The sequence below is a fragment of the Neovison vison genome, chromosome 1 (genome assembly GCF_020171115.1).
Source record: "Neovison vison isolate M4711 chromosome 1, ASM_NN_V1, whole genome shotgun sequence".
NCBI lineage: Eukaryota > Metazoa > Chordata > Mammalia > Carnivora > Mustelidae > Neogale > Neogale vison.
In genome coordinates, this window is record NC_058091.1 from 85,030,180 (window position 1) to 85,052,037 (window position 21,858).

General features: G+C 47.7%; 1 protein-coding gene across 2 annotated transcripts in view; it reads right to left on the reverse strand.

The window, feature by feature from the left end:
• The window catches only part of BTBD9 (BTB domain containing 9), a 416,829-nt gene that overhangs the window by 17,087 nt on the left and 377,884 nt on the right, over positions 1 to 21,858 (reverse strand). For both annotated transcript variants that reach the window (XM_044250380.1, XM_044250388.1), the window contains exon 10: positions 2,955 to 3,033. In XM_044250380.1, the coding sequence (XP_044106315.1) occupies positions 2,955 to 3,033 (79 nt within the window). The remainder of the gene's footprint in view (positions 1 to 2,954; positions 3,034 to 21,858) is intronic.

The window sequence follows — 21,858 nt, forward strand, 5'->3', positions numbered from 1 at the left end:
CAAATGCAACAGAGCACTGATTAATTAGCAGCCTACTAGTCAACCCATTCAAACGGGCTGGTCAGTGGGGTTGGATCTCCCCACACAGACAGTTCAGGAAGCTCATCAGGCGAGAGACGATCTTGTACTCTAACTTCAGGGTTCTGTAATGGGAAACTGTTCTTTATAAGGTCACTGAGGGAATAGGGTTGGGGCTAAACTCTGGGAGACACTCATCAGACTCACCCCACTCACTCCTTAGCCTTCTCTGACCTAGAATTCCTTCTGCTGGAATACCTAACTGCAGAATCCCACAGAGGAATTAAAGACAGAACTGCTTGGGTTTTTTGGATATATTACATAAGAAATAAGTGATTGCAAATGAAAAATATTCAATTTTACGTTGATTTAGTATTATGGAAAGATCAATTGCTTTCTGATTTGGTACATAATAAACACGTAACTTAATGTAAGTTTAAGTGGTAAGAAAAATTGGGATTTCTAGGCAAAAATTTTAAAATATGCTGAGTAACGTATGGAATTGCTGAATCACTATATTGTGCCCCTAAAACTAACATAAAACTTTATGTTAACTAGATGGGAATTAAAACTTTTAAAAAAGAAAAAAAATATTTTAAAATATGATGATACTTGGTTTGAGGCTCAAATATATATTAAAATACAGATTCAAATATACTCATCAAAGAAAAGGGTGCTTTTTATGACCTGATGTATAGAGTTCTTTAATTTCATGCTTTAAGAAAAATCTCAATTTGTTTACTTTTTTAATTTTCAGATTTGTGAAATGAAGAGGTAAGAGAAAAAGTTTCAGGCTTCTGTTTAACAGCTCTTCTCTGTAAGAAACACATTGTAGGCATCTATCATTTTTGTTCTAAACGAATAAAAAGGCAAAATAAATATAAATTATCACAATATTTTCACTTTTTAAAATGCGTTCTTAAGTACCAGAAACACCTTGACGTGCTCTGGAGAATTCTGATTTGACAAACACAATGCACCAACCGGGCCAGCTATGTAATATGCAGGGCTCAGCACAAAATGACAATGTAGAGCCTCTTATTCAAAAAGCAGGAAAAAAAGCTTTTTCTTTCCTCCCACAGTTTCTCTCCCGACCTGAGACAGGCTTTTCCTTTGTTACTTCCTGTTGCAATCCCTCGGCCAGGGGAACTCCTGAAGCCAGGGCAGACCCTCACAGGCACCCGGGGCCCTATCCTGTGATGCAGGTGAAATTCATACTAGATGTGGACCCTCCCTGCAAACGTGCTGGGCCCCCACGGGGAGTGGAGGGTGGGTGGCTGAGAACCTGTCCTGGGACGGCCAGAGGGGCCTGTGTTCGAACTGAGGCTCCTAGCCCCAGGTGAATGCTTCATTGTCCCATGCAGCTGCCCTTACAAGAACACAGTGATAGGTCAAATTGTGAAGCACCCGAGATGGTACTGGTGAGCATTAAACCCGAAGCACAGAGCCCTTTTCTGGGTGTGGAGCCCCACGCAGCTAGTCTGGTCACACGCCCAGGAAGCCAGCCCCGGACAGATCTGAGAAAGAGCAGCTTAAGGGGAAGCTGCAGAGCGGTTACCATTTTGTTGCCTTTCATTTCCCATTTCAGTCTTACGGTTCCTTATGATTCCAGTCTTTAACCAGCAGTCCTTCAGAGGTTCACACTAAACACACACGAGCATAAAAAGCAAGGGCGTGACCAGCAGATGAAGTCAACAGTGTGGCCATACACTAGACACCACCATCCAGCCACCAGTGCTCACTCAACACCCACTCGAAGAACAGAAAAGGTAAGCAGTTCCTTACTGTGTTGACTGACACTGGCCTCACCTTAAATGGTGTGTGTGAATGCCCAAATGCCTCCGTGAGCACACCGGGGAAGCCACACTGTGGAGGGGAGGGCGGTCCAGGTGCGCCTGGCTCAGTCCTGGTTTACACTGGCTGTCCCGGTATAATTAGTCATGGCGGCCTCCCTCACACTCAGGTGTCCTGGTTTCTCTATTCACCAAGGGCACTGTCTTCTCCTTTCTTTTTTCTCCAGTTATTTTTTATATTTTAAAAAGGTTTTATTTATTTACTTATTAGAGAGAGAGCACGTGCAAGTGTAAGCAGGGAGACGAGCTGAGGGAGAGAGAGAATCTCAAGCAGGCTCTACGCCCAGTGTAGAGCCTGACATGCGGCTCAATCCCACAACCCTGACATCCTGACCAGAGCCGAAATCAAGAGTCAGACGCTGCCTCAACTGAGCCACCCAGGCAGCCCCTGTCCTCTGTTTTCTGATCCACAGGAACCCAGTGCATTTCTCTGGGGCATTTACATTCCAGAGAAAACAGCATGGCAATGTTTGAGGCTCCGGCCTTTAACCTGACTGCTGTCCTGATTGTGGGTGCTCAAAACGGGAGAAAAAACTAGCCACTCTTCCCTCATGAAATCCCAAAGTGAAGGAACACCTACAAATGGTGTGGTCCCCTGGAACAATCTGGGCCTGGGTGCCAGGGGAAGAACAGGCCCATTCATAAGCATTTCTGTGCAGCCTGGCATAGGACAGAACAGACAGAAAACCAGCAACTGTCTGCCATGGTGGCCTCTGTGGGGCTGAGGTTCCTTAAACGCCATGTTCAGAGGGCCAAGGGACCTCTGGAATAGCTGTCGTCTGGGAAAACGGATGACTCTGCGGACAGGGCATGTGACCTCTCAAGGTCTCTGTGGTGGCCGATTCCACAAGGAGGCTGGTGGGAGTAAGCAAAGCCACAGGAGTTGGCTTTCATTTCCTAGTGAAGAGCCATCTAGAAATGATAATGATATCCCGACTGTGCAAGAGCAGGACTTTCTTGTACCAGGCTCTCTGAACAACAGCCCATTAGCGGGGAGAACAAACAGTTTTACTTAGCTCGGGATGTACCATTTACCTGTATGTCAGGAAACAGCACAGCGTCGCTCATAACGGAGACCCTTACCTCATTTGCTGTGTTGTGTGTTCCCACGATTCGGATGAAGGAGGCGGGCTGTCTCTCAAAAGTTACAGACTGCCAGGACCTGTGAGAGGAAGCACAACCGTGTGCCTGGTTAGACGGTACTGTTAACCCAGCCAACACTGCCGGTGGGGGGGTTAGATGCTGAGGGCTCCTGCCCTCCATCCTCAGGAGGCCTGCGACATAGGACAGTTGGGGGAATGGAACGGGGTGCCACCTCATGTGTGTCTGAGAGAGGCAGTCAGTACCTAGCATCCCCACTCAGAGCATTCCTACCTTCTGTGAAGGTAACTGGGATTCTAACAAAGCTCGCCATCAACAGGCACAGAGTACAGTCCAAGTCCACACTGAGACACGAGTGTGGCCAAAGAGAAGAGTGATCGAGGTCGGTGGGGTTCATCCAATACATTTCCTCATCTGTGAAATGGGCCCACCTCAGGGGTGAGGGGGCACGCCTCTAAGAGGTGTGGGGGCTTCTGGGAGGAGTTTTGAGCCAGGGCAGGAAGTGGACGGGGCGGGGCAGGAAAGGGGAGGGAGAAGTAGGGGTCACTCAGTGCCACGGGAAACCCAAGGCTCTTCTGTCTGAACACTGCCCCATGCAGATGATGGCACCTGGGGAAGAGGCGGCTGTTTCTCCACAGGCCTCCCCCACCTCCACTTTCCTGCTTCCAAATGTACCCCCCCCACCCCTCGCCCCCGCCCCAGGGCTTACTGTCAGCACCAGCCGACTCTGGGTGGGCTCAAAACCCAGCTCATTTAAAGCCCAGCAAGCAGGCCCTAAAGAGCCCGGGAGAGGAGGAGCTCTGCTCTTGGTTTAATGCTCACAGCTCATCAGAATGCGCTGGAGGAGAGCACGGCACCCACGACTGTAAACTCCAATAATATTTTCTGTAATAAATGTGAGGAGTTCACAGTTGTTGCCATCCCTCCTCCGCTCACACAGTGGAAATGCCAGCTGCTGGGAAGCTGTTTCCTGTAATTGTCTAATTACCAAGTACCGCTACCAAAGAAAATATATGTATTTGTGGTTTGTTTTTTCCCCCTTTGGTTTCAGGTGTTCCATCTTCTCTCTCACGATGAGCCTCCCACTGAGATTGATTCACTGCTGCCTGGACACCCAGGCCCCTTAAGGTCATTAAAAAGTCATTACCGTCCTGTGTGCAAAGTCTGTGCCTCTGAAAGCAGTTTTCTGGAAACAGCACAAGAAAAATCACTCTCTCTGTAAAAATGCTATTATTCATACATGAAGGTGATGCCATCTGACCAGCCCCAGAGCCTGCACTCTTGGCCAGTTTTCTCGGTGGGGGATTGTCTTGCTCCCGGGCCCACACAGCTCCCTTGGGGCATCTGCAGGGTGGGATGCAGCCTGTGGGTGGGGCCAGGCCTACAAGGGTGGCCCTGTGGTGCTTCAGTCCTGGGCCTGGGCTCCCACAGGCCTGTTACTTCTGAGCCAAGCTGTGTGGCTGACAGACGGGCATCCTTCCTCTGGCAGGTCAAAGGAAGTGAGGGGTCCCCGGTGCGTGGGGCAGCAAACACCCATCCCAACTCCTATGGGAAGTGAGGGCACACACCAGGGCTGGGCCACAGCCTGGTCTCAGACCAGCCCTCCAGGAAAGGGAGGCAGAGCCAGGACGAGTGACTGCAGCTATTGACGACACTATCATGTTCAAGTCAGCTTCACAGAAAGGACTGGGGTACAGAGGGGCTGGGCGCAGAAGAGGTAAAGACTGTGTTCTTAAGATTTCTAGCTGCATGCCTGTCCAGAAAATCTTCAGCTGCTTCTGGATGTGGAGATAGAACTCGGCACTTGGAAGCGCGCGATCCTCAACAACATGCTCCTGGCTCTGGGAGCGCAGGCGGATCCAAATTACGCCTCCTGAGGTCCAGCCCCTGATCCCCCCACACCACAGCAGGGAACCCAAGGCAATGAAGGAAGAGTGGTCTGGCCGGGAGTGGCCTTAGGCAGAGCCAGGCTCCGGCCGTGGGGTTGGGGATCGAGCACCTCAGCCCCTCGCCTGGGCCCGGGGAAGGCGGCTGGCAGGGCAGCAGCCTGAGCAGGAGGGAGCGTTTGTGGAGTAATAGGATCAGAAGGCCTCAATTTAATACCGATCCTCCATTACACGGCATTAATATCTAATCACATTAGAGTTCATTTTCACTAACACAGCCTGAGAGTTGAAAGATGATTTCATTTTCAGCAAAACCGGATACCATCCCTAAAACAAAATATCAGTAGGAAGGGACATTGGTTAGGATGAGGTAATGGGCGTCTCTCCCTCCCCAAATATCAGATCCCATTTGCCCTCAACTTCTTCCAAACAATTTTAAGCACTGCTCAACGGGGAAGTGGTAAGGTGCCACTGGAAGTCCACGTTGGGGCCACATACGCAATCACCGTGTGACTCGAAGATCTCAGGGCGCCAGGAAACCACTGCCACTGTTCAGTCCCTGCGAGGCTCCACTGGTATTTTTATTGAGTTTTCCTGAGAACTGTATCCCTCCTTGCCAAGTACCCTGAGTCTCTTCCTTGGTAGGTAACAGGCCCAGGAAGATGAAGGAGCCTTAAGGGTACGCACCTACCTGGCTCACAGCCAACACTGGGCGATGGGAGGAAGGAACAGGAGCAACGGGCGGCAACAATGCGTGTGGCCTCTGCTTTGAGCACTTGGGACAAAAGAGAAAGCCCCATCCTGGACTGAAGTCCCAAGGCTGGCCCTGGAGGCTGGGCTCACCTCTCCTGAGCTGCAGTCTCTTCTGTCCAATGCTGGTCACCAAAGAGCAGCTCGAGAGAGGTCCCATGTGCGGGAGACTGTAGATACGTATCTATCCACAGTTGTGTTCAGAGAGGATTATCTATAGGCATGTTTGCCAAGATATTGATCAAGACTTTAGCTTGGGATGAAAGAATTCCAGAGCCGTCTACTAGACTTTTTTTCTTTCTGTGTGGTCTGCATTTGGTAGAATGTACATGTAGGCGTTTTTAAAAAGCACCTCTCTTGGGGCGCCTGGGTGGCTCAGTGGGTTAAGCCTCTGCCTTCGGCTCAGGTCATGCTCCTGGGGTCCTGGGATCGAGTCCCGCATCGGGCTCTCTGCTCAGCAGGGAGTCTGCTTCCCTTCCTCTCTCTCTGCCTGCCTCTCTGCCTACTTGCGGTCTCTGTCTGTCAAATAAATAATAAATAAAATCTTAAAAAAAAAAAAAAGCACCTCTCTTGCCTACTGCTCAAGGCTTTAATATAGATCATGAACTCGAGGTGGTTTGGCACATTGGTTGACACCACAGGCTCTGGGTTAGAATCTCCACTTCACCCCTTTCCCAGCTCTGTGACCTTAGGCAAGCTGTTTAACCTCTCTGGGCTTCAGTCTCCTCATCTGTACAATGAAGATAATAAAAATATCTAACTTTCTTTTGGCGACAATTAGATACATGAACAAATATAGAAAAAACATCCAGAACAAGGTGCTAAGTGCTAAAGAAACACTGATGGTATTGTTATTACAAGTACCATTCAGCCAAATGAATCTGGATAAGACACACTGCTTCCCGGGCCTCATCTGTGAGGCAAGTTTGCTAGTATGTGACTTACCGACTACAGCAGGGGTTCCCAAGACACTCCCATCAGCACCCATCTCTTAGAGGCAGACAAGGGAGCTGGGCTTTGGAGGAATTAAGCAAGCATTTATTCAACATACTCCTGAGCTTGGCATGTTGGTGTTATGGGGAATCCGTGTAGGACATAGTGCCCTTCAAGGCTCACAGTCCCTCTGGGGAGAACAGCTATCCTTCTACGATCTGAGTACAGAACAGTGTCAACAGTACCTTGGTTGTGTTCCAAAGCTTCCCTGTGACTGGTTGGTTGAAGCTTGGAAGCAATTTTTCTGGAGAAAAAAGTTATAAATTTTGATTGGGTTGACACTCATAAAACTCAATTTAACCCATAATGAGGCTGAAACACTACACACACACACACACACAAACTTTTTATATATATCTATATATATAGATATATATAGCCAGCATGGATATATGGAGATATATATATATATATATTTAAAAAAAAAAGGAAACGATGTTGTTGCCAAAGTGGTAATTAAACAAGGCAGGAAAACAAGAGCTTACTTAGGAACAGTCTCTCTAAAGGGGTTGCTGCAGGAATGAGGATTAAGTATTGTCATGTGCAGAAAACCGGGGGCTTGTGCTTGGAATAGGGTAGGTGGTCTGTTAAGGAGTGAAAAAGTGGGCCGGGAGCCTTCCTAACAGTGTCTTCCATCTGCACACCGCTGTGGGGCTTACAAAGTGCTTCCCAATCATGATCTATCAGGCTAGGTTCCCAGCAATCTGTCAGGTAGCTGGGCAGCCTGTTAGAATCCTATTTCTGAGGCGAGACACTGAGGCAGAAAGAGAAACTATCTGCCCACATTCCAGTGCTGCCCAGTGTCAAGATTTCGTGACTGTTGGTGTTCTTTGCACCTAAGAGCACAGGGGGGACTTTCCGATGGAGAGGTTGGGGCACCCAGCCTGGGTCCCAGGGTTTTACACCACCTCACTTCCATGCTGGCATCATGAAACTGGGCAGGAGTGACGCACGTGAGCGGATCACAAGCCGACCCTGGCACGCAAGCCCCTGCAGCCTCAGGTCCCTGTGTGCAAGGGGGTTGAAGTGGTTGTGGGGATTCAATGAGCAAACTGTGCTTGCCATGGGGTAACCTGCACGCCAGCTACGGTTCTGTCTTTATAGTCACACGTAGGCCAAAGTGGAGAAGAGGCTCAGCAGGTGTTCCCTCTCCACACCGGCAGCTTAGAGAGACAGAAAACACAGAAGGTTGTATTAAAAAAGCAAATTAGGGGACGACATGTACAATGTGGAACCACACAACACACACACACACACACACACACACAGAGCCACACATTACTCATGAAAATACGCATGCTCACAAAATGTGTTTCAATATTCTGGAAGATGTGCTGAACTCATGACAGTGGTTGTCTCTGAGGAGAGGGTGAGGAATGGGTTTGCTGATGGAGAACAAAGGAGGCTTCAACATTAACTGGAATGTTTTATTTCTTTGATTAAAATAAAAAAGACGAAGTATACGTGGAAAATATTAACTACAGTCAATTCTGGGGATGAGTATGTGAGTGAATGTTAGAACACATCTTATTCTTTCCTGCATTTTAAACAGTTCTTGACATAAATTAAAAAAAAGGGAGAAGAAAGGCATTAAAACAGTGTCTGTGTTTATGTGAGAAAGAATTTGGCAGGGGTGGAATTAACCAAACTGCCCGTGTGGAAGTTAGGGGCCCCTCGATGGGCATGTGGATTTACCAGGTGGCACCGCCAGCTCGGGACCAGTGCATCTCTGCAGAAGTAAGCAGAGGACAGGGGACCTGCTGGCTGGGGGAGGGGTGCAGCCACCCCTCTACAGGGCTTATGTAGAGTGGCTCTGGTGACAAGGGGTCCCGGAGGAAGGCAGGCAGCGGGGCTTGGCTGAGATTGGCTTTCCATCCTAAACCTCATCCTGCCTTCTCTGGGGATCCTGTAGATCCTGCACCAATAGTGCCTTAAGCTTTTTGGTTCTGGAAAATCATGGGACTCGGCTGCTCATGCTATACAGAGAATGCCAGCATCAGAATTCTTCTGGAGCGAACCTGGTGAACACTGGGGAGATGGCCAAAGCCAGACTGGCAGTCACATGGGGCAAACTGAACACATGGGTTAAATCTTTGCTCCCTCCACTAAAAGGAAATCTAATATATGCTTCATATCAAATATATGTGTTCTAATACACACACAGACACAGACCCCAAGCAGATTCACACTACGTGACCCTCGAAAGGCTCATAGTCTTCAGTCACCAGTCACCTTTGAAGGTCGGGGTGTACAGGGGCTGAACTATGAGGACTGGTTGAAAACAGGTGAAAAAAGCAGATGAACCCCCTACATATCCCTTCTCTTTCTTCCAACACATTGGGAATTAGCCCTCTCCTGTCTCAACAGGAGGCAGGGATTTCACTTGGGAATCCTTGAACAGAGACGGTCTACTCTGGGGGCACCAGGCACAGCAGAGGGTGGGAACATGTTGGGGCTGAGAGCATAGAATTACACAGAAGTGAGTATCACGGATGGTGAGATTTCCAGTTCCTAGCCCTCCTTTGGCTTTCAGACACTGTGATCCAGGCTTAAACCCCAGGCAGAAGACTGGAGGATCCCTCTGAGGACGCTGACCAGCCCAGCAGGAAAGACCTAGAGATACTGATCCACCTTCTTGCTCTTTGTCCCTCCAGTCTGGGTTCCATAAATATTTATCCAGTGCTTACTATGGAGTGGGCCCTGTTTTAGGCTCTGGCCTCAAGAAGCTTACATTCCAGTGGGAGAGAGGAACAAAAAATATAGGGCTAAGTAGACAAATAAGGCCGTGTAAGTAGATTGAGACAGGCACACTGCTTCCAGAGACCACATTTCAGGAGGTTCTCCCTCAACTGAGCTAAAATCGATATCAACGGAGGAAATGGCCATGCCGATCTAGAATAACGTTCCAGAAGAAACCGAAGGCAGCTAGTGTGCTGGGTCTTAAGGAACAGTCAGAGTTCTCCCAGTTAAATGCCCAAATCCCAGTCTGAAACCCTGAAGGAAATCCATAAACCCACCCTCCTACACAAAGCTTCCAACCAGCTCTTTCTCAATGCCTAACATTTGAAGGTGAACAGCCAGTCAAGGGGCACCAAGGACCCGGACATAAAAAATAGAGACCAAAAGCAAATAGAAAAGAAAAATAATTCAGAGGGTGGAGTTATAATTCAGCAGAAAGAATAAAACCTCAGAAAAAAAAACCCTTATACTACTGTCAAAAAGATGAAAGAATTATTACACCCTTGAAATAAGAATAAAATGATATGAAAAAGGGATACTCAGAATAAGAAATTGTTCTTGTCAATTAAAACTATGAGTTGAAATCAATAATTCAACACAACAGAAGCATAAGTTGAGGAAATTTTGTAGAACATCAAACAAGATGGCAAAGGTAGAAAATACAAGAAAAAGGATAAGAAAATGAGAGGCCTGAACTAAGACATCCACTACCCAATTAGTAGATGTCCCAGGAAAAAAGAGCAGAGAAGATATGAGTTATAAAACTGTCAAAGTAAAAAGACACTTTCTCAGATATGAAGGACATAAGTTCCTAAATTATAGAGGCCACTGAGTGACCACTATGGTAAGTAAGAAAACAAAACATATTATTGAGAAACTTTAGAAGATCTAAATGTTTCTGGGTGGGGCAAAAGCAAGTCAACATAAAGACGAGGGAACCAAAACTGCTTGAGATTTTTCAAGAGTAATACTGGGAGTTAGGAGATAATAGAGCCCTCCTTTCTAAATGTTGAGGGAATAGTTGGTCCCAGCCAGACTACTATTCCCAGCCCAGTCGGTATCAGATAGAATAAAGAAACTTCAATTTAGGCACAGATCTGAAGAAATTTACCTTCAGTGCATTCACTAGAAACGTCCAGAAAATATGCTCCGCCAATAACAAAGGAATAAACTACTGCAAAGAAAGTTACGGGACCCAGAAAAGGGAGCATCTGACAGGAAGAGATGTGAGGGGAATTTCCAGGAGGGTGGGCAGGGAGAGTGGAGGACGGGAGCCAAGTGAAGCCCAGGACAATCAACCCTGCTCTGGAGAGAAGGCAAGGTTCCAAGGGGAAAAACAAAGGATTTACCAGAGGTCTTAGACCAGCCTGAGGGGATTTCTGTGGGTCTGACAAAAATAGGTGATATGTGTCTAGAAAATTAATGAATCATATATATGGAGAAGTAAGTAATGTTTAACTCCAGGGGAAAAAAATGATACTAAAAGGAATGGGGATCTTAGCAAACTACAGGCTTAGCTCTGAACAATAGTTACACAGTTATGCTAATGCTAATAATAAATGATAAAAACTGTGCTTGAACTGGAGGGTGGGGAGAGACGTACACTCACTCGAGGGGGAAGGGTCACCAAGCTAAATCCTTATCTTTCAAAGGAGGGAGTAGATAATTTTTCCTAACAGGACTAAAAGACAACGTAATAAGCTATCATTTAGAAATCTGAAGGCATTGGCCAAAAGAAAGGTCTATAAGGCAGGAACGTTTGCCTTAAAACCTAAAAGTCTGATCATGTGTTATGCTGGACAGCGGGGAGACATGGACTTTCACACACGGCTGGAGGAAGTGTAAACTGACTAGCCAACTACCAATATTTTAAGTGTGCACACCCGGAGCCTAGAGCTAGCAATTCCTCTCACATCAGGGGAGCTCCTGACACGCTCACTGCAGGGACAAGCACCCTGTGAAGACCAAGAGAAGCCGGACAACCTAAGGGACTGGTTAAGTAAAGTAGGATCCATCTCGAGCCCTGTGAGGAAGGACTGTGCAGCTGGAGAGAGCTAGGGAGAGGGACAGAGAAGTTCTAGAGATCTCCCGGTATAGAGAAATCAGTGTTAAGAAAATGGGGAGAATCCACATACTCATTTCACGTATAAACTAATCTCCGGAGGAAGGTGGGTGAGGGTCATTTGCCTGTCCTTAGTTTTTAAAATTTTTTTTTTTTTTTTGGACAGACAGAGATCACAAGTAGACAGAGAAAGAAAGAGGAGGAAGCAGGCTCCCTGGTGAGCAGAGAGCCCGATGTGGGGCTTGATCCCAGGACGCTGGGATCATGACCTGAGCCGAAGGCAGAGGCTTTAACACACTGAGCCACCCAGGCGCCCTAGTTTTTAATTTTTAAACCATATTAAACGTATTTCTTCCAAACATTCTAACTTTTGCAAATACTACAAAATTGTTAAAGAGAAGGAAGGGAAGCAGTTGCCTCTGGGGAGTGGGCCTTGGGGAGGGAAGAAAGAAGTAGGGAGTCCTGCTTTTTGTTAATGACCCCTGTGGTTCTACTTGGCTTTTAAAACAATGTCCATGTATAACTTTGATGACAATTGAAAAATTTAGAAGGTGAAAAATAAAAGCAGAGCCGAGGAGGAGATAGGCCTCTGGTGATGAGGAATGGAAAGGCTATGTTGGGGGAGCAGATTTATTACAACCTTGGGGAGCAGGGCTGGGAGGCAGGCGACAGGAGCCTTTGGAAAAGATTCTTGCAGAGGATGGGAATGTTAAAGGCCGTCCCCTATCAACCGCACTCCTGTGGTGACAGCGGCACCCTCTCGCAGCTTGTGGCGTGGAGACATGATAGGTACTGGAGGCCTGGAGTGAGCCTCCAGACTGGCCTGAAGATCCTTTGACAATTCTTTATGAGCGTGACCCCACAATGGCCCACCCACTGTCCCTCCAAGAGCGCTGTTCTGTCTGCCTCACAGCTGTGCCGGGCCAAGGATCCCACTGTCACCTGTTTCATCTTAACACTTAGCCCCTGGTGGGCTGTGTGGGCCGGGGCATTGCCCAGGGCACTGGGTCAGGCAGGAATTCCAGAGTTGTAGTAGGCCCTAAATGGGGCCCTAAATGTCCTTCCCCAGCTGCTCCCAACCTGGCACACCCTGGGCCCACCTCCCTTGTCCCAGGGACAGAGTGTCCTACACAGCAGAGAGGTGGGGTCAGCCCAGATCCTAAGTCCTTCCCAAGAGCTCCCTGGTCCCCAGATCTCTGACCCCGGGCTGAAGGAAAGGTCCAGTGAGGGGCAGGTCGAATCTGGCACACTGGGAGGAAGTTCTTTTGTCTTGCAGGACACTTAACTGGATTTTTTTTTTTTTAATAAAGATTTTATTTATTTATTTGACAGAGAGAGATCACAAGTAGGCAGAGAGGCAGGCAGAGAGAGAGAGAGAGAGAGAGAGGAGGAAGCAGGCTCCCCGCTGAGCAGAGAGCCCGATGCGGGACTCGATCCCAGGACCCTGAGATCATGACCTGAGCCGAAGGCAGCGGCTTAACCCACTGAGCCACCCAGGCGCCCCACTTAACTGGATTTTGTAGCTGTCTCGCTGCCCCAATTTACGGGAAATTCTGGGCTCGCTCCATTTATCCTCTCTCTCCATCCAACAACTATTTGCGGACAGCCCTCTACATGCCAGGCTGAGGAAAAACACTGCCAGGTTAGTGGGACCTGACTGTGGGTCCTACTGAGGTGGCTGGAAAACAGACTGTGAGGAGCCCCTGGGAGTAGTGACCATTTAGTCACATGCTGCTCAGCCAAATGCTTCCTGAGATCAAAGGTCACACAGGGGAGGCTCAGAAGACATATTTTTGCTAGTTTACTGAGTAATTTTAAAAATTTGAGTTAGATCCCACTTAAAAAATCAGGAGATTTCACATGAAAAGAAAAACAGGTTTGTACAAATAGGTTTCTCTTAAAAACTTGAAGATCTGGGATCCTTGGTTCCTTTTCTATAAAGGCAACACTGTCTACCGCTGAGGTGAATGAGACAGACCCAGGCCATCAAGCTTCTGGTGGTCTGCATCTCCCTGGAGCCTACCCTGGCCTGCTTTGCTTGCTCACACCACCCTCCTGACTCAAGAAGGCGCCAGGTTTCTTTCCCAGCCTTAGGCAGTGCTAAATGGAACAAACGAACTCTTGCACAGGAATCATACCACCTCAAAATTCTTTGGGAACCTAGAATAGGTCACACAAATATAGAAAATATAGAATTATGGGATATTTCTATAATATATATATTAATATATAAATAATATATAATATACATTAATATATATAAAAATATAGAAAATACAGAAAAAATAGAATAGGATACACCAATTATGTTTCTTTAACAACAAACAACAAAAATCTCGGGTGCCTGGCTGGCTCAAATTGCTGGAGCTTGCAACTCCTAATCTTGGGGTTTGAGTTGGAGCCCCAGCTTGGGTACAGAGATTACTTAGAAATAAAATCTTTAAAAAAAAAGTAATTTGCTTGCCCTCCCCTTGGCTACAGTTGGTAGAAGGTTATTTTGTGGAGCTTCTAAACATTTCCACTCCCAGGCCACGCCCCAGGCCAATTAAACTCAGAATCTCTGGGGGGTGGGTCTTGCATGAGTCCCATTTAAACTCCACAAGGGATTTCAGTGTACAGCGGTGGCGGGTGGGGGGGGGGAGCCCTTCCCCTGGCTCGGGGTGGTGGGGTGGGGGTGCTGGGACAGAGGTCGTGTGTCATCTACAGTCGTAATTACATTTCAGGTCAACAGTCCCCTAGGTTCCTCCTGCCTCAGATTTCTGGACCTATGTGGGCATGTTCTGCTTTCCCGGCAGGTGCTGGTGCACGCACTTGCATTTGCTGCTTTAACATGAGCTGGTCTTGGTTCTACCTTCCTGCTCATAGCATAATTTTCCCCTTTAGAGGAGTTTCCTCTCAAAGGAAAGGTCAGGACCCTCCCACCAGCTCCTCATAAGAGCTGAGCTGAAAGCTTCCAACCCTGTGGCAGCCACAGGAAAGTTCGTTCCTGGGGACATTCTAGAGCGTTCAGATGAGTCTGTGCGGGAGCAGAGGGGAGAGGGCAGCTTTAATACCCTGAATCCTCACTCAGCTCCCCATCCCCAAGTCCCCCGCTCCCACTCTGGTGCCATCCACCCCCTGCCACCGAGCACTCCTTGATTCCCCTAAGGGGATGCAGTAATTGATGATTAGCATTCCAAAGCTTGGCTTACATCCTGCTAGCCCGTCATATTTAATTACATTTTAACTATATTCGTCTTCGATAATAGCACGAACATAATTTAGATAATTATCTCTCTCTCTCTCATTCTCTGACTCTGTCTGTCTCACTTAGAGCTCCTTGCAACAAAAATCGCTTTCTCGGCTCAAACACATAAACAGACTCTGGGGCCAAGTGCTTTTCTCTCTTGCAGCAGCTGTGCTAGAAACCCAATGAATTTGAGTATTATGCAGAAAAAAAGACAGAAAATTCATGTTTCTTCCTGCCTCTGTATTTATGTTTGTACACAACTGGTGGTGGGTGTTGGGGTATGTGTGTGTGTGCACGCACAAACACATGCATCTGGGCAAGAGCTTTTGTGTGGTATAGCAACAGGGGAGGCCTGGTCAATCAAATTAGTGTCTACAGAGCACCCTCTTGGTCTGGCATTTCTTTCTTCAGAGGTTTAATGGTTTCCCTCGCAAATTTAAACTCGGTTGAAACAGTTCTAAATGTCTGGGAAGTCTTTTGAAGAGATGTGTTCTTTCTAATAGGGTTTCTGTCACACTTGGATCTTATAATTAACGACCTTTTACCCTTGCCCATTATCTGCCTCCTCCAAGAGCCCAACAGGTAGGAGAGGGAAATGTAGGCTCCTCCAGGGGAAAGTGTGTCTCAAGCCTACTGCAGCAGTGTCTGGGGTCCCTACACCCTACCCAGCTGGGTCACTTGCCATCCAAATCCTTGCCCCCAAAACTCTCCTCCCCTCTCCACTGGTAGCACAACATATTCTTCAGGACCTTTTGTTAGTTTTTCTTGATGAACCAGATATAGCTGAGCATTTTACGTAAGGAAGATTTTATGTTACAAAGTTCACACCACTAAGATTTCTGCACACAAGGGAATAAGAGATGGGTTCAGAAATAGCTACTATCCGAGATAATCCTGCTCAAAGTTGAGAGATCCAGAGCCTGCAAGAACTTCAACAAACCAATTCCCAAGACAGCATGGAGATGGGAAGTCCTTACTCACAAGCACTCCAGGTTCTGTCTATGTCCTTGGAATTCTCAAAGGCTCCGATAAATATAAGATTTTGTATAAAAAATTCACCTTGTTTGATATCGAAGGATTAGCCATTAGCTGAAGGTCGGTTATTCATCTTCTTCGGATAAATTAAGTATTCGTATGGTTCTAGGTCCACATCAGAGACAAAAATCCATTTTTCCCCTTTGAAAAATAAATACCACCAACTAGTCCCCGCACTGGTGAGGGACAGGCAGGAAGAGGCTGAAAAGAGGAGTGATTGTGTAGTTAACACATATAAGGACTCTTGCAGCCACCTGTTCGGGAGACCAAAATTCCTAGCTCACTCTGGAAGTAAAGACGCAGACCAGACTTCAGGAACCCGGCAGAGCAGTCTAGACCAACACTTCGCTATCACGGTGCTGAGTCCACCCAGTGACCCTTCTGATGTGACTGGGCCCATTACTGGTCCACGTGCAGAAGGGCTCTCAGCAACATGCTGATTCTGGCAACTGAGTAGTAACTCTTGGCCCTCTAGAGAAACCAGAAACATCGATGTGGTGACTCGGAGAGGCTGTGGGGTCCTGTCCTGGGTGGTGTTACAGAGGAGGATGGGAGTGGTCCTCCCTCAGAGGTGAGGAGGATGGACGGGCTCTCCATCTGTGGCTTAGGCTCTGGGCCATTCACCTCTCTCAGTTACGGCAGCTGAGGAGAACGAAGGTCCTGTCCAGAACAGACTGGATTACTTTAGGCCAAGCCTGCGGTGGGCATAAAGGGACACACTTCTCCCTCACAGCCCTGCACAGGCTCCAAATACCCTGACAGGCTCCATATTCTTCAATCTACTTGATTGCTGGGTGCCCAGCTCAGGTGCTGGGGGACTCTGCTGAAATGTGCCTGGAGCACAGCCACCCCCTGGTCTAGGCCTCCACTGGATGGCTGGAAGGGCGGGCAGCTCGGCCACGCCGGCAGGCAGCTCTAGAAGCTGGTGGGGGCCAGGACACATTTCGTTTGCTCCTCCCTGGAGGATTCCCTGTCCCCGGCAAGTACAATGCGCCACAGAATTATTGATTTAGGGACACGAGTGGCTCCTTTCAGCCTGTAAGGAGAGCAGGCCTGCTCTGAAAAGGCCGTTGCCTCTGAGGAGAACGCCGCTCCTCCTTGGTGCTGCGTGACTCTCCGATGCCTGTCGCCTCGTCTCTCCCCCTGGAGCACACTCCCTCTGAGACACGAGCTGGAAATGCGAGGACCGCGCCTGGGCAGGAGCCAATTTTCAAATGCTAAGAATTTGGCAATTTCATTTCCTAGTGTCTTAAATACTGAAAGGATTTAGAACACAATGAGGACAAAATGGCCCTGAATTCTAGGTTTTAAAAAAGGGCTTTTATGGAAATTCACACCAAATGCCTGTGCAGAATATAACCCCCGCCCCTACCTCAGAAACCCACCACAGTACACACACCTAAGCAAGCCCGTGGCCCTCCGGAAGGGCTGCCAGACGTTCTCTGAATCAAATCTGACCAATTTCATAACTAAAAATTACACTAAGCTCCTGCGGGTATTCCAGATCTGATGACATGCCAAATTCGTTCAGCACCTAACACGGGGGAGATATTCAGTGAAAACTTAAAAATAGACTCTCCCTTTCCAGCCATTAAGGGCCTGATATTCGCAGCTGAACAGGTAAGAAATTGGGGGCACTGGGGAGAGCTTTAAGAATCTCCAGAGTATACGAAAAAATGTTTCTTTGTGATGAAAATGACTGCTCTTCGCATGGAGCTGCCCAAGATTAGCCTCGAGCCACTGAACACACAGGAATCTCTGGTAGGAGTTCTACAATAAAAAGGTGACAAGTGTCTCTGGCAGGCCCCATAAAGGCCCCTTCTTGAATTTGCATAAATTGCCACATTCAACACAATTAAAGCTGATGTAAGGCAGCGTGGTGTGCGTAACAATCTTTCTTCTGGGACATTTTCTGTTAATAAAAAAGTAGAACTTCAAAAACCCAATTTCTCTGTCTTTTCAAACACTTTCTTGATAAAAAATCACCACCCCCCGCCCCGTGCAACTTGGGGTCAATGAATTTCTGGGTGCGTGCTCTGTTCCAGGCAGGCCCTTGGCTTTCCTGGTTCTAAGTCACTGTCTGACGGCATCACCGGGCTCGTGTCCACGTGCTGGCCAGCGAGAACTCCCCTGGGTGACCCCACTCTGCTTGTCTCGGTGCCTGCAGCCTGGCCGCCAGCGGGCCGCTCCCTCTGAGCTCACAAAGCATGGTGGTCAACCCAACAGGACAGCAGACACCAGGGCATGTGTTAAGTACATAAATTAGGTTAGATCATATAGATAATATGTGACACAAAATTCAGATGCCACGATGGGTAGGGGGATTTAGCTGGGCAAACGGAGCGCTTGGAGGACTGGTCAGATCATTTTAATTCGCTGCAGGAGTCAAGTCAGGATCAAAATGATGGGAGCAAAACGCATGGGAGGCATCTCGTTCCCTGTGATGAATCCAGATTCCCCTTAGGCCAGCAGCCTCGGAGACTCCCTCCCTGTGTTTTGTAAACCTAGGCTTCGCCTATACACAGGTGTATGTGTGCGTGTGTGCACCCGTACTCAAGATGTGAAGCAGTGCATTTCTTAACACCTGCTTTGAATTTTATTCATGCCCCAAGGCTAAGACATCAAACAATGACTTCTTTACTACTTCGTAGTAAACAAGAAGTCATGAGACATGCACAAAAATATGGCTTCCTTTCAGGTTGTGTTTCAATCTACCCCTAGTTACTGGCTGTGCTAGTGCCCTGCCCCGAGGGCTTTGCAGAGTTGAAGAAAGATGCCAAGAAGTCAGACTGCATTCAACAAGGTTAAAAGTTATCCTTGGCACATGGAAATCTCCTACAGTAAAATACTGTAAGACTGTTGCTAAAGCTAAATCAGCTTATTTTTCTGTGTTATTTCTTGGGGAGGAAGGCTTCTGGGTGAAGGGGATGGGTGAGAAAACTGACCAGTAACTCTTTCTGATTCCATTGTCAGCCTTTAAGATCAGATAGATCAGCTATTAATCTCAGAAAGCCAGCAGTGAATGTGTGCAATAAATTTGTCATCATTTTATGAATAAGCTCTCGGTCATGAGGGCTTACTGTCTGGCAATTCACCTTTTCCATGATATTTTCTATCAGCTGTATTTTGGAGCAGCTGAGAAAGAATATTATTTGTGTTCCTGGAGATCGGAACATAAAACACCCTGGGCGTGATGGAGATGTACAGGCGGGCTTCATGTCTGCCCCCGGGCTCACTAAGCAAACAGTTTACCAGTGCTCGAGTGAACACCGCCAGGGGACAGGAATCACTCTTCCGGGTCCAGGAGAACACTCATCTCAACAGCCGTTAATGAAGGCCTTGTTAGCACGAGATGACGTTGCACATGCCCACTGGCTTTCTGTCAACGACTGTCAAATAGAGCTGTTGGTAATCACAGCTGGCAAGTTGTTTAGTCAATATTTTTGAAAAGTTCAACCAAGTGTATGAAAGCACAAAGTAGATTTTCCTAAAGTTGTGAGATGCTTTATGCATCTCCCTATGCCGTGATGGTTCTGCCCCCTTTGGGATCACACTGTTGTCCTCTTGGGCAATCCTGAAGGGCTGTGGGCTGGAAGGTGCAGAAATGGATGAAATTTCAGCTGTTCTGACATTCAGCTGTTTTTTTCCATCAAGTCAGCGCAACTCTAGACCTGGGACTCGGTACCGAGGAGACATTACGCTGGAGATGAACACGACAACAACAAAATCCTAACACCACGGCCACTAGGAATGATTTCAGCCCTAGCCTACAAAATGCCCCAGGGAGGAGGGCCCTCAACATCAGTTTTAAAGCTCTGGGGAGGATATCAGTATTTCTGCCCTTCCCTCCTTATGAAGGATCGTTGCTCTATTCTCTGACTAAAGATGGCAAGTGTCCTTTTGGAGCCATCTCTTCTGGGTATGACAACACATCATGAAAGGGAACCACATGAAATTAAGAATGCAACTCCAACACCATGCGGTTTGAGGACTCAGAGCACATGACTGGACAATGGCTGGACCTCAGGGATATCTATCTTTATTTTTACGATTTTCATTTTCTTCATCTTTTATAATCTTTCTGGGAATGATCGTGACTTCCAGCTTTAAGTCAAAATGTCCTGTTAGCAAGTAGATGGGGGGACCAGCACTCTGGTAGAACACTTCTGAGAGTTCTAGTCTCGGCCTTCTTTTTATGGCAACTGACTCCAGTTAGATGCCCTATAATGCATTCCACAGATATGCAGCATTTGGGAAACAAAGGTTTTCTCTGAAGACCTTCGATGTTGACACTCCCAAGTTTGGGTTCCTGCATGTGCGGTAGCAGGCTCATGCCCCATCTTCCTCAACTTCTCGCCCCAGCACAGGGATGCTTAGCAGCTGGTGATAGCATCTGAAGAATTTGCTGTGGCAGTGAAATTCTCACTGGTTCTCAGGACAGAACCAATATACAATAACCTGTATGACAGCTGTCACTAACAGCTTCAGTGTAGAACATGACAACCACCTTCTGGAGAGAACATGGACATGCTCTAGTGCAGGGCTTCCCACAGGGAGGGAGGAGGTATGGTCCATGAGTGATTCTGATGCACTGTTGCAAGGGGTCTCAGATTCAAAAGCAGCCCCTGGAGGGTGTGTGGAACCAGAACGCCAGTCCCCACCCCTCGAGCTTCTGATTCAGTAGGTCTGGGATGGGGCCTGAGAATTTGCATTTCTTAATGGGTTCCCAGGTGATGCTGATGGACTGGCACTCCCATTTTTGGAGCCACTGTTCTATTTTGCAATAAAGAGGACAAGGCTGTGTTACACCAAGTAGAAGGCAGCAAGCTGGAAAAAATCACAGGCAGTTCTAGAATAAGAGGACCAGGAAGACCTAAGAGGACAATGTTAGTGGTAGTGAGGATGGGGGTCTGATATGGAGGGGATGCTGTGGGCAGGAAGGTTTCAAATCCAGCCTTCCAAGCGCTCCACAGGTATCCTGGTCAGGTGAAGAGGTCTGCTGGCCAAGGATCATTGTTCAGCGACAGGAGTTGTGTTGGAACAGGAAGTCCACGAGCCAGAAGTCACAATATTGAGGTTTAGGCCCAGGTTCTGCCACTCACTAGCTTTATGGCCTTCGGTAAATCACCGGATCTCTGGAGTCTTTGCGGTCACGCCTAAAAGATGCCTATCCTGCAGGTAGTGCCGGGAGAGTACTCTGTAAACTGTCACTGTAAAGGTCAGGAGTCCCTCTTCTGCCGGACTCCCTGTGCCCCTGAGGGATTTGCTGCTGGCCTCAGGACACACCTGACTCTCCCTTCCCTGCAGCCCCTCCCAGAGCCCAGCTCCACCCTACCCCCAGCCAGGGGGGATGCAGGAAAGTACTCAGCAGTAAGGTAAGCCCTGCTCTTGATCCTCTTCTCGAGTACTTGGGTCCTGGGAACTGGCTCTCACCTCATTCCCCATCATTCAACAAGCACGTCACACCCTGGTTCCACCAATTATTCTGTACTTTAGTCCAGCCTACCCCCAGGGTCAGCAAATTTCTACTCGAAATGGACAGACACTAAGTATTTTAGGCCACAGAGCTCCTGTCATATATTCTTCTTTATTATTTTTTTTAAACAACCCTTTAAAAATGTAAAAACCGTTCTCAGTTTACAGGCTGTATAAAAACAGGTTATGGGCCAAAGAAGGCCCTGACCCTGACCCTGCTGAATTCCCGTCATTCCCTAAAGTCCTAAGGTCCTTCTGTAACCCTTCCAGCCCAACAGTCTACTTCTGAATCCCAACATCCAAGGCTGCGACACGCCCAAAGTGCTTCTAGGCTGTGCTATTTCTAGAACAAGCCCTTGGACCTGCCAGACTTCCCCTAGGGTTACTTATCTTGACTTTTACCCCTTTCTATTGCAGAGATGTTGCCAAATTTTCTCTTCCACCCCAGGAGGAGGTTGAACCCATGACCAGGTTCTGACTTTCCTGATCTGGAATGTCTACCACTGACTGCCTGGGTTTTAACCTGTAGGCTGAGTGTGCGTGGGGCACAGACAAAAACTTAGAAAGAGAACCACATGAAGCCATGACAGGGCCACCGCACAAAGGAAACACTGGTTGTCTTAATTTTCTTTAGTCTCCAATCCCAATGATAAACAGATTGTATATTTCTTGGGCACAGAGATTGAATGATTAGTTATATATGATATTTAATTTCTA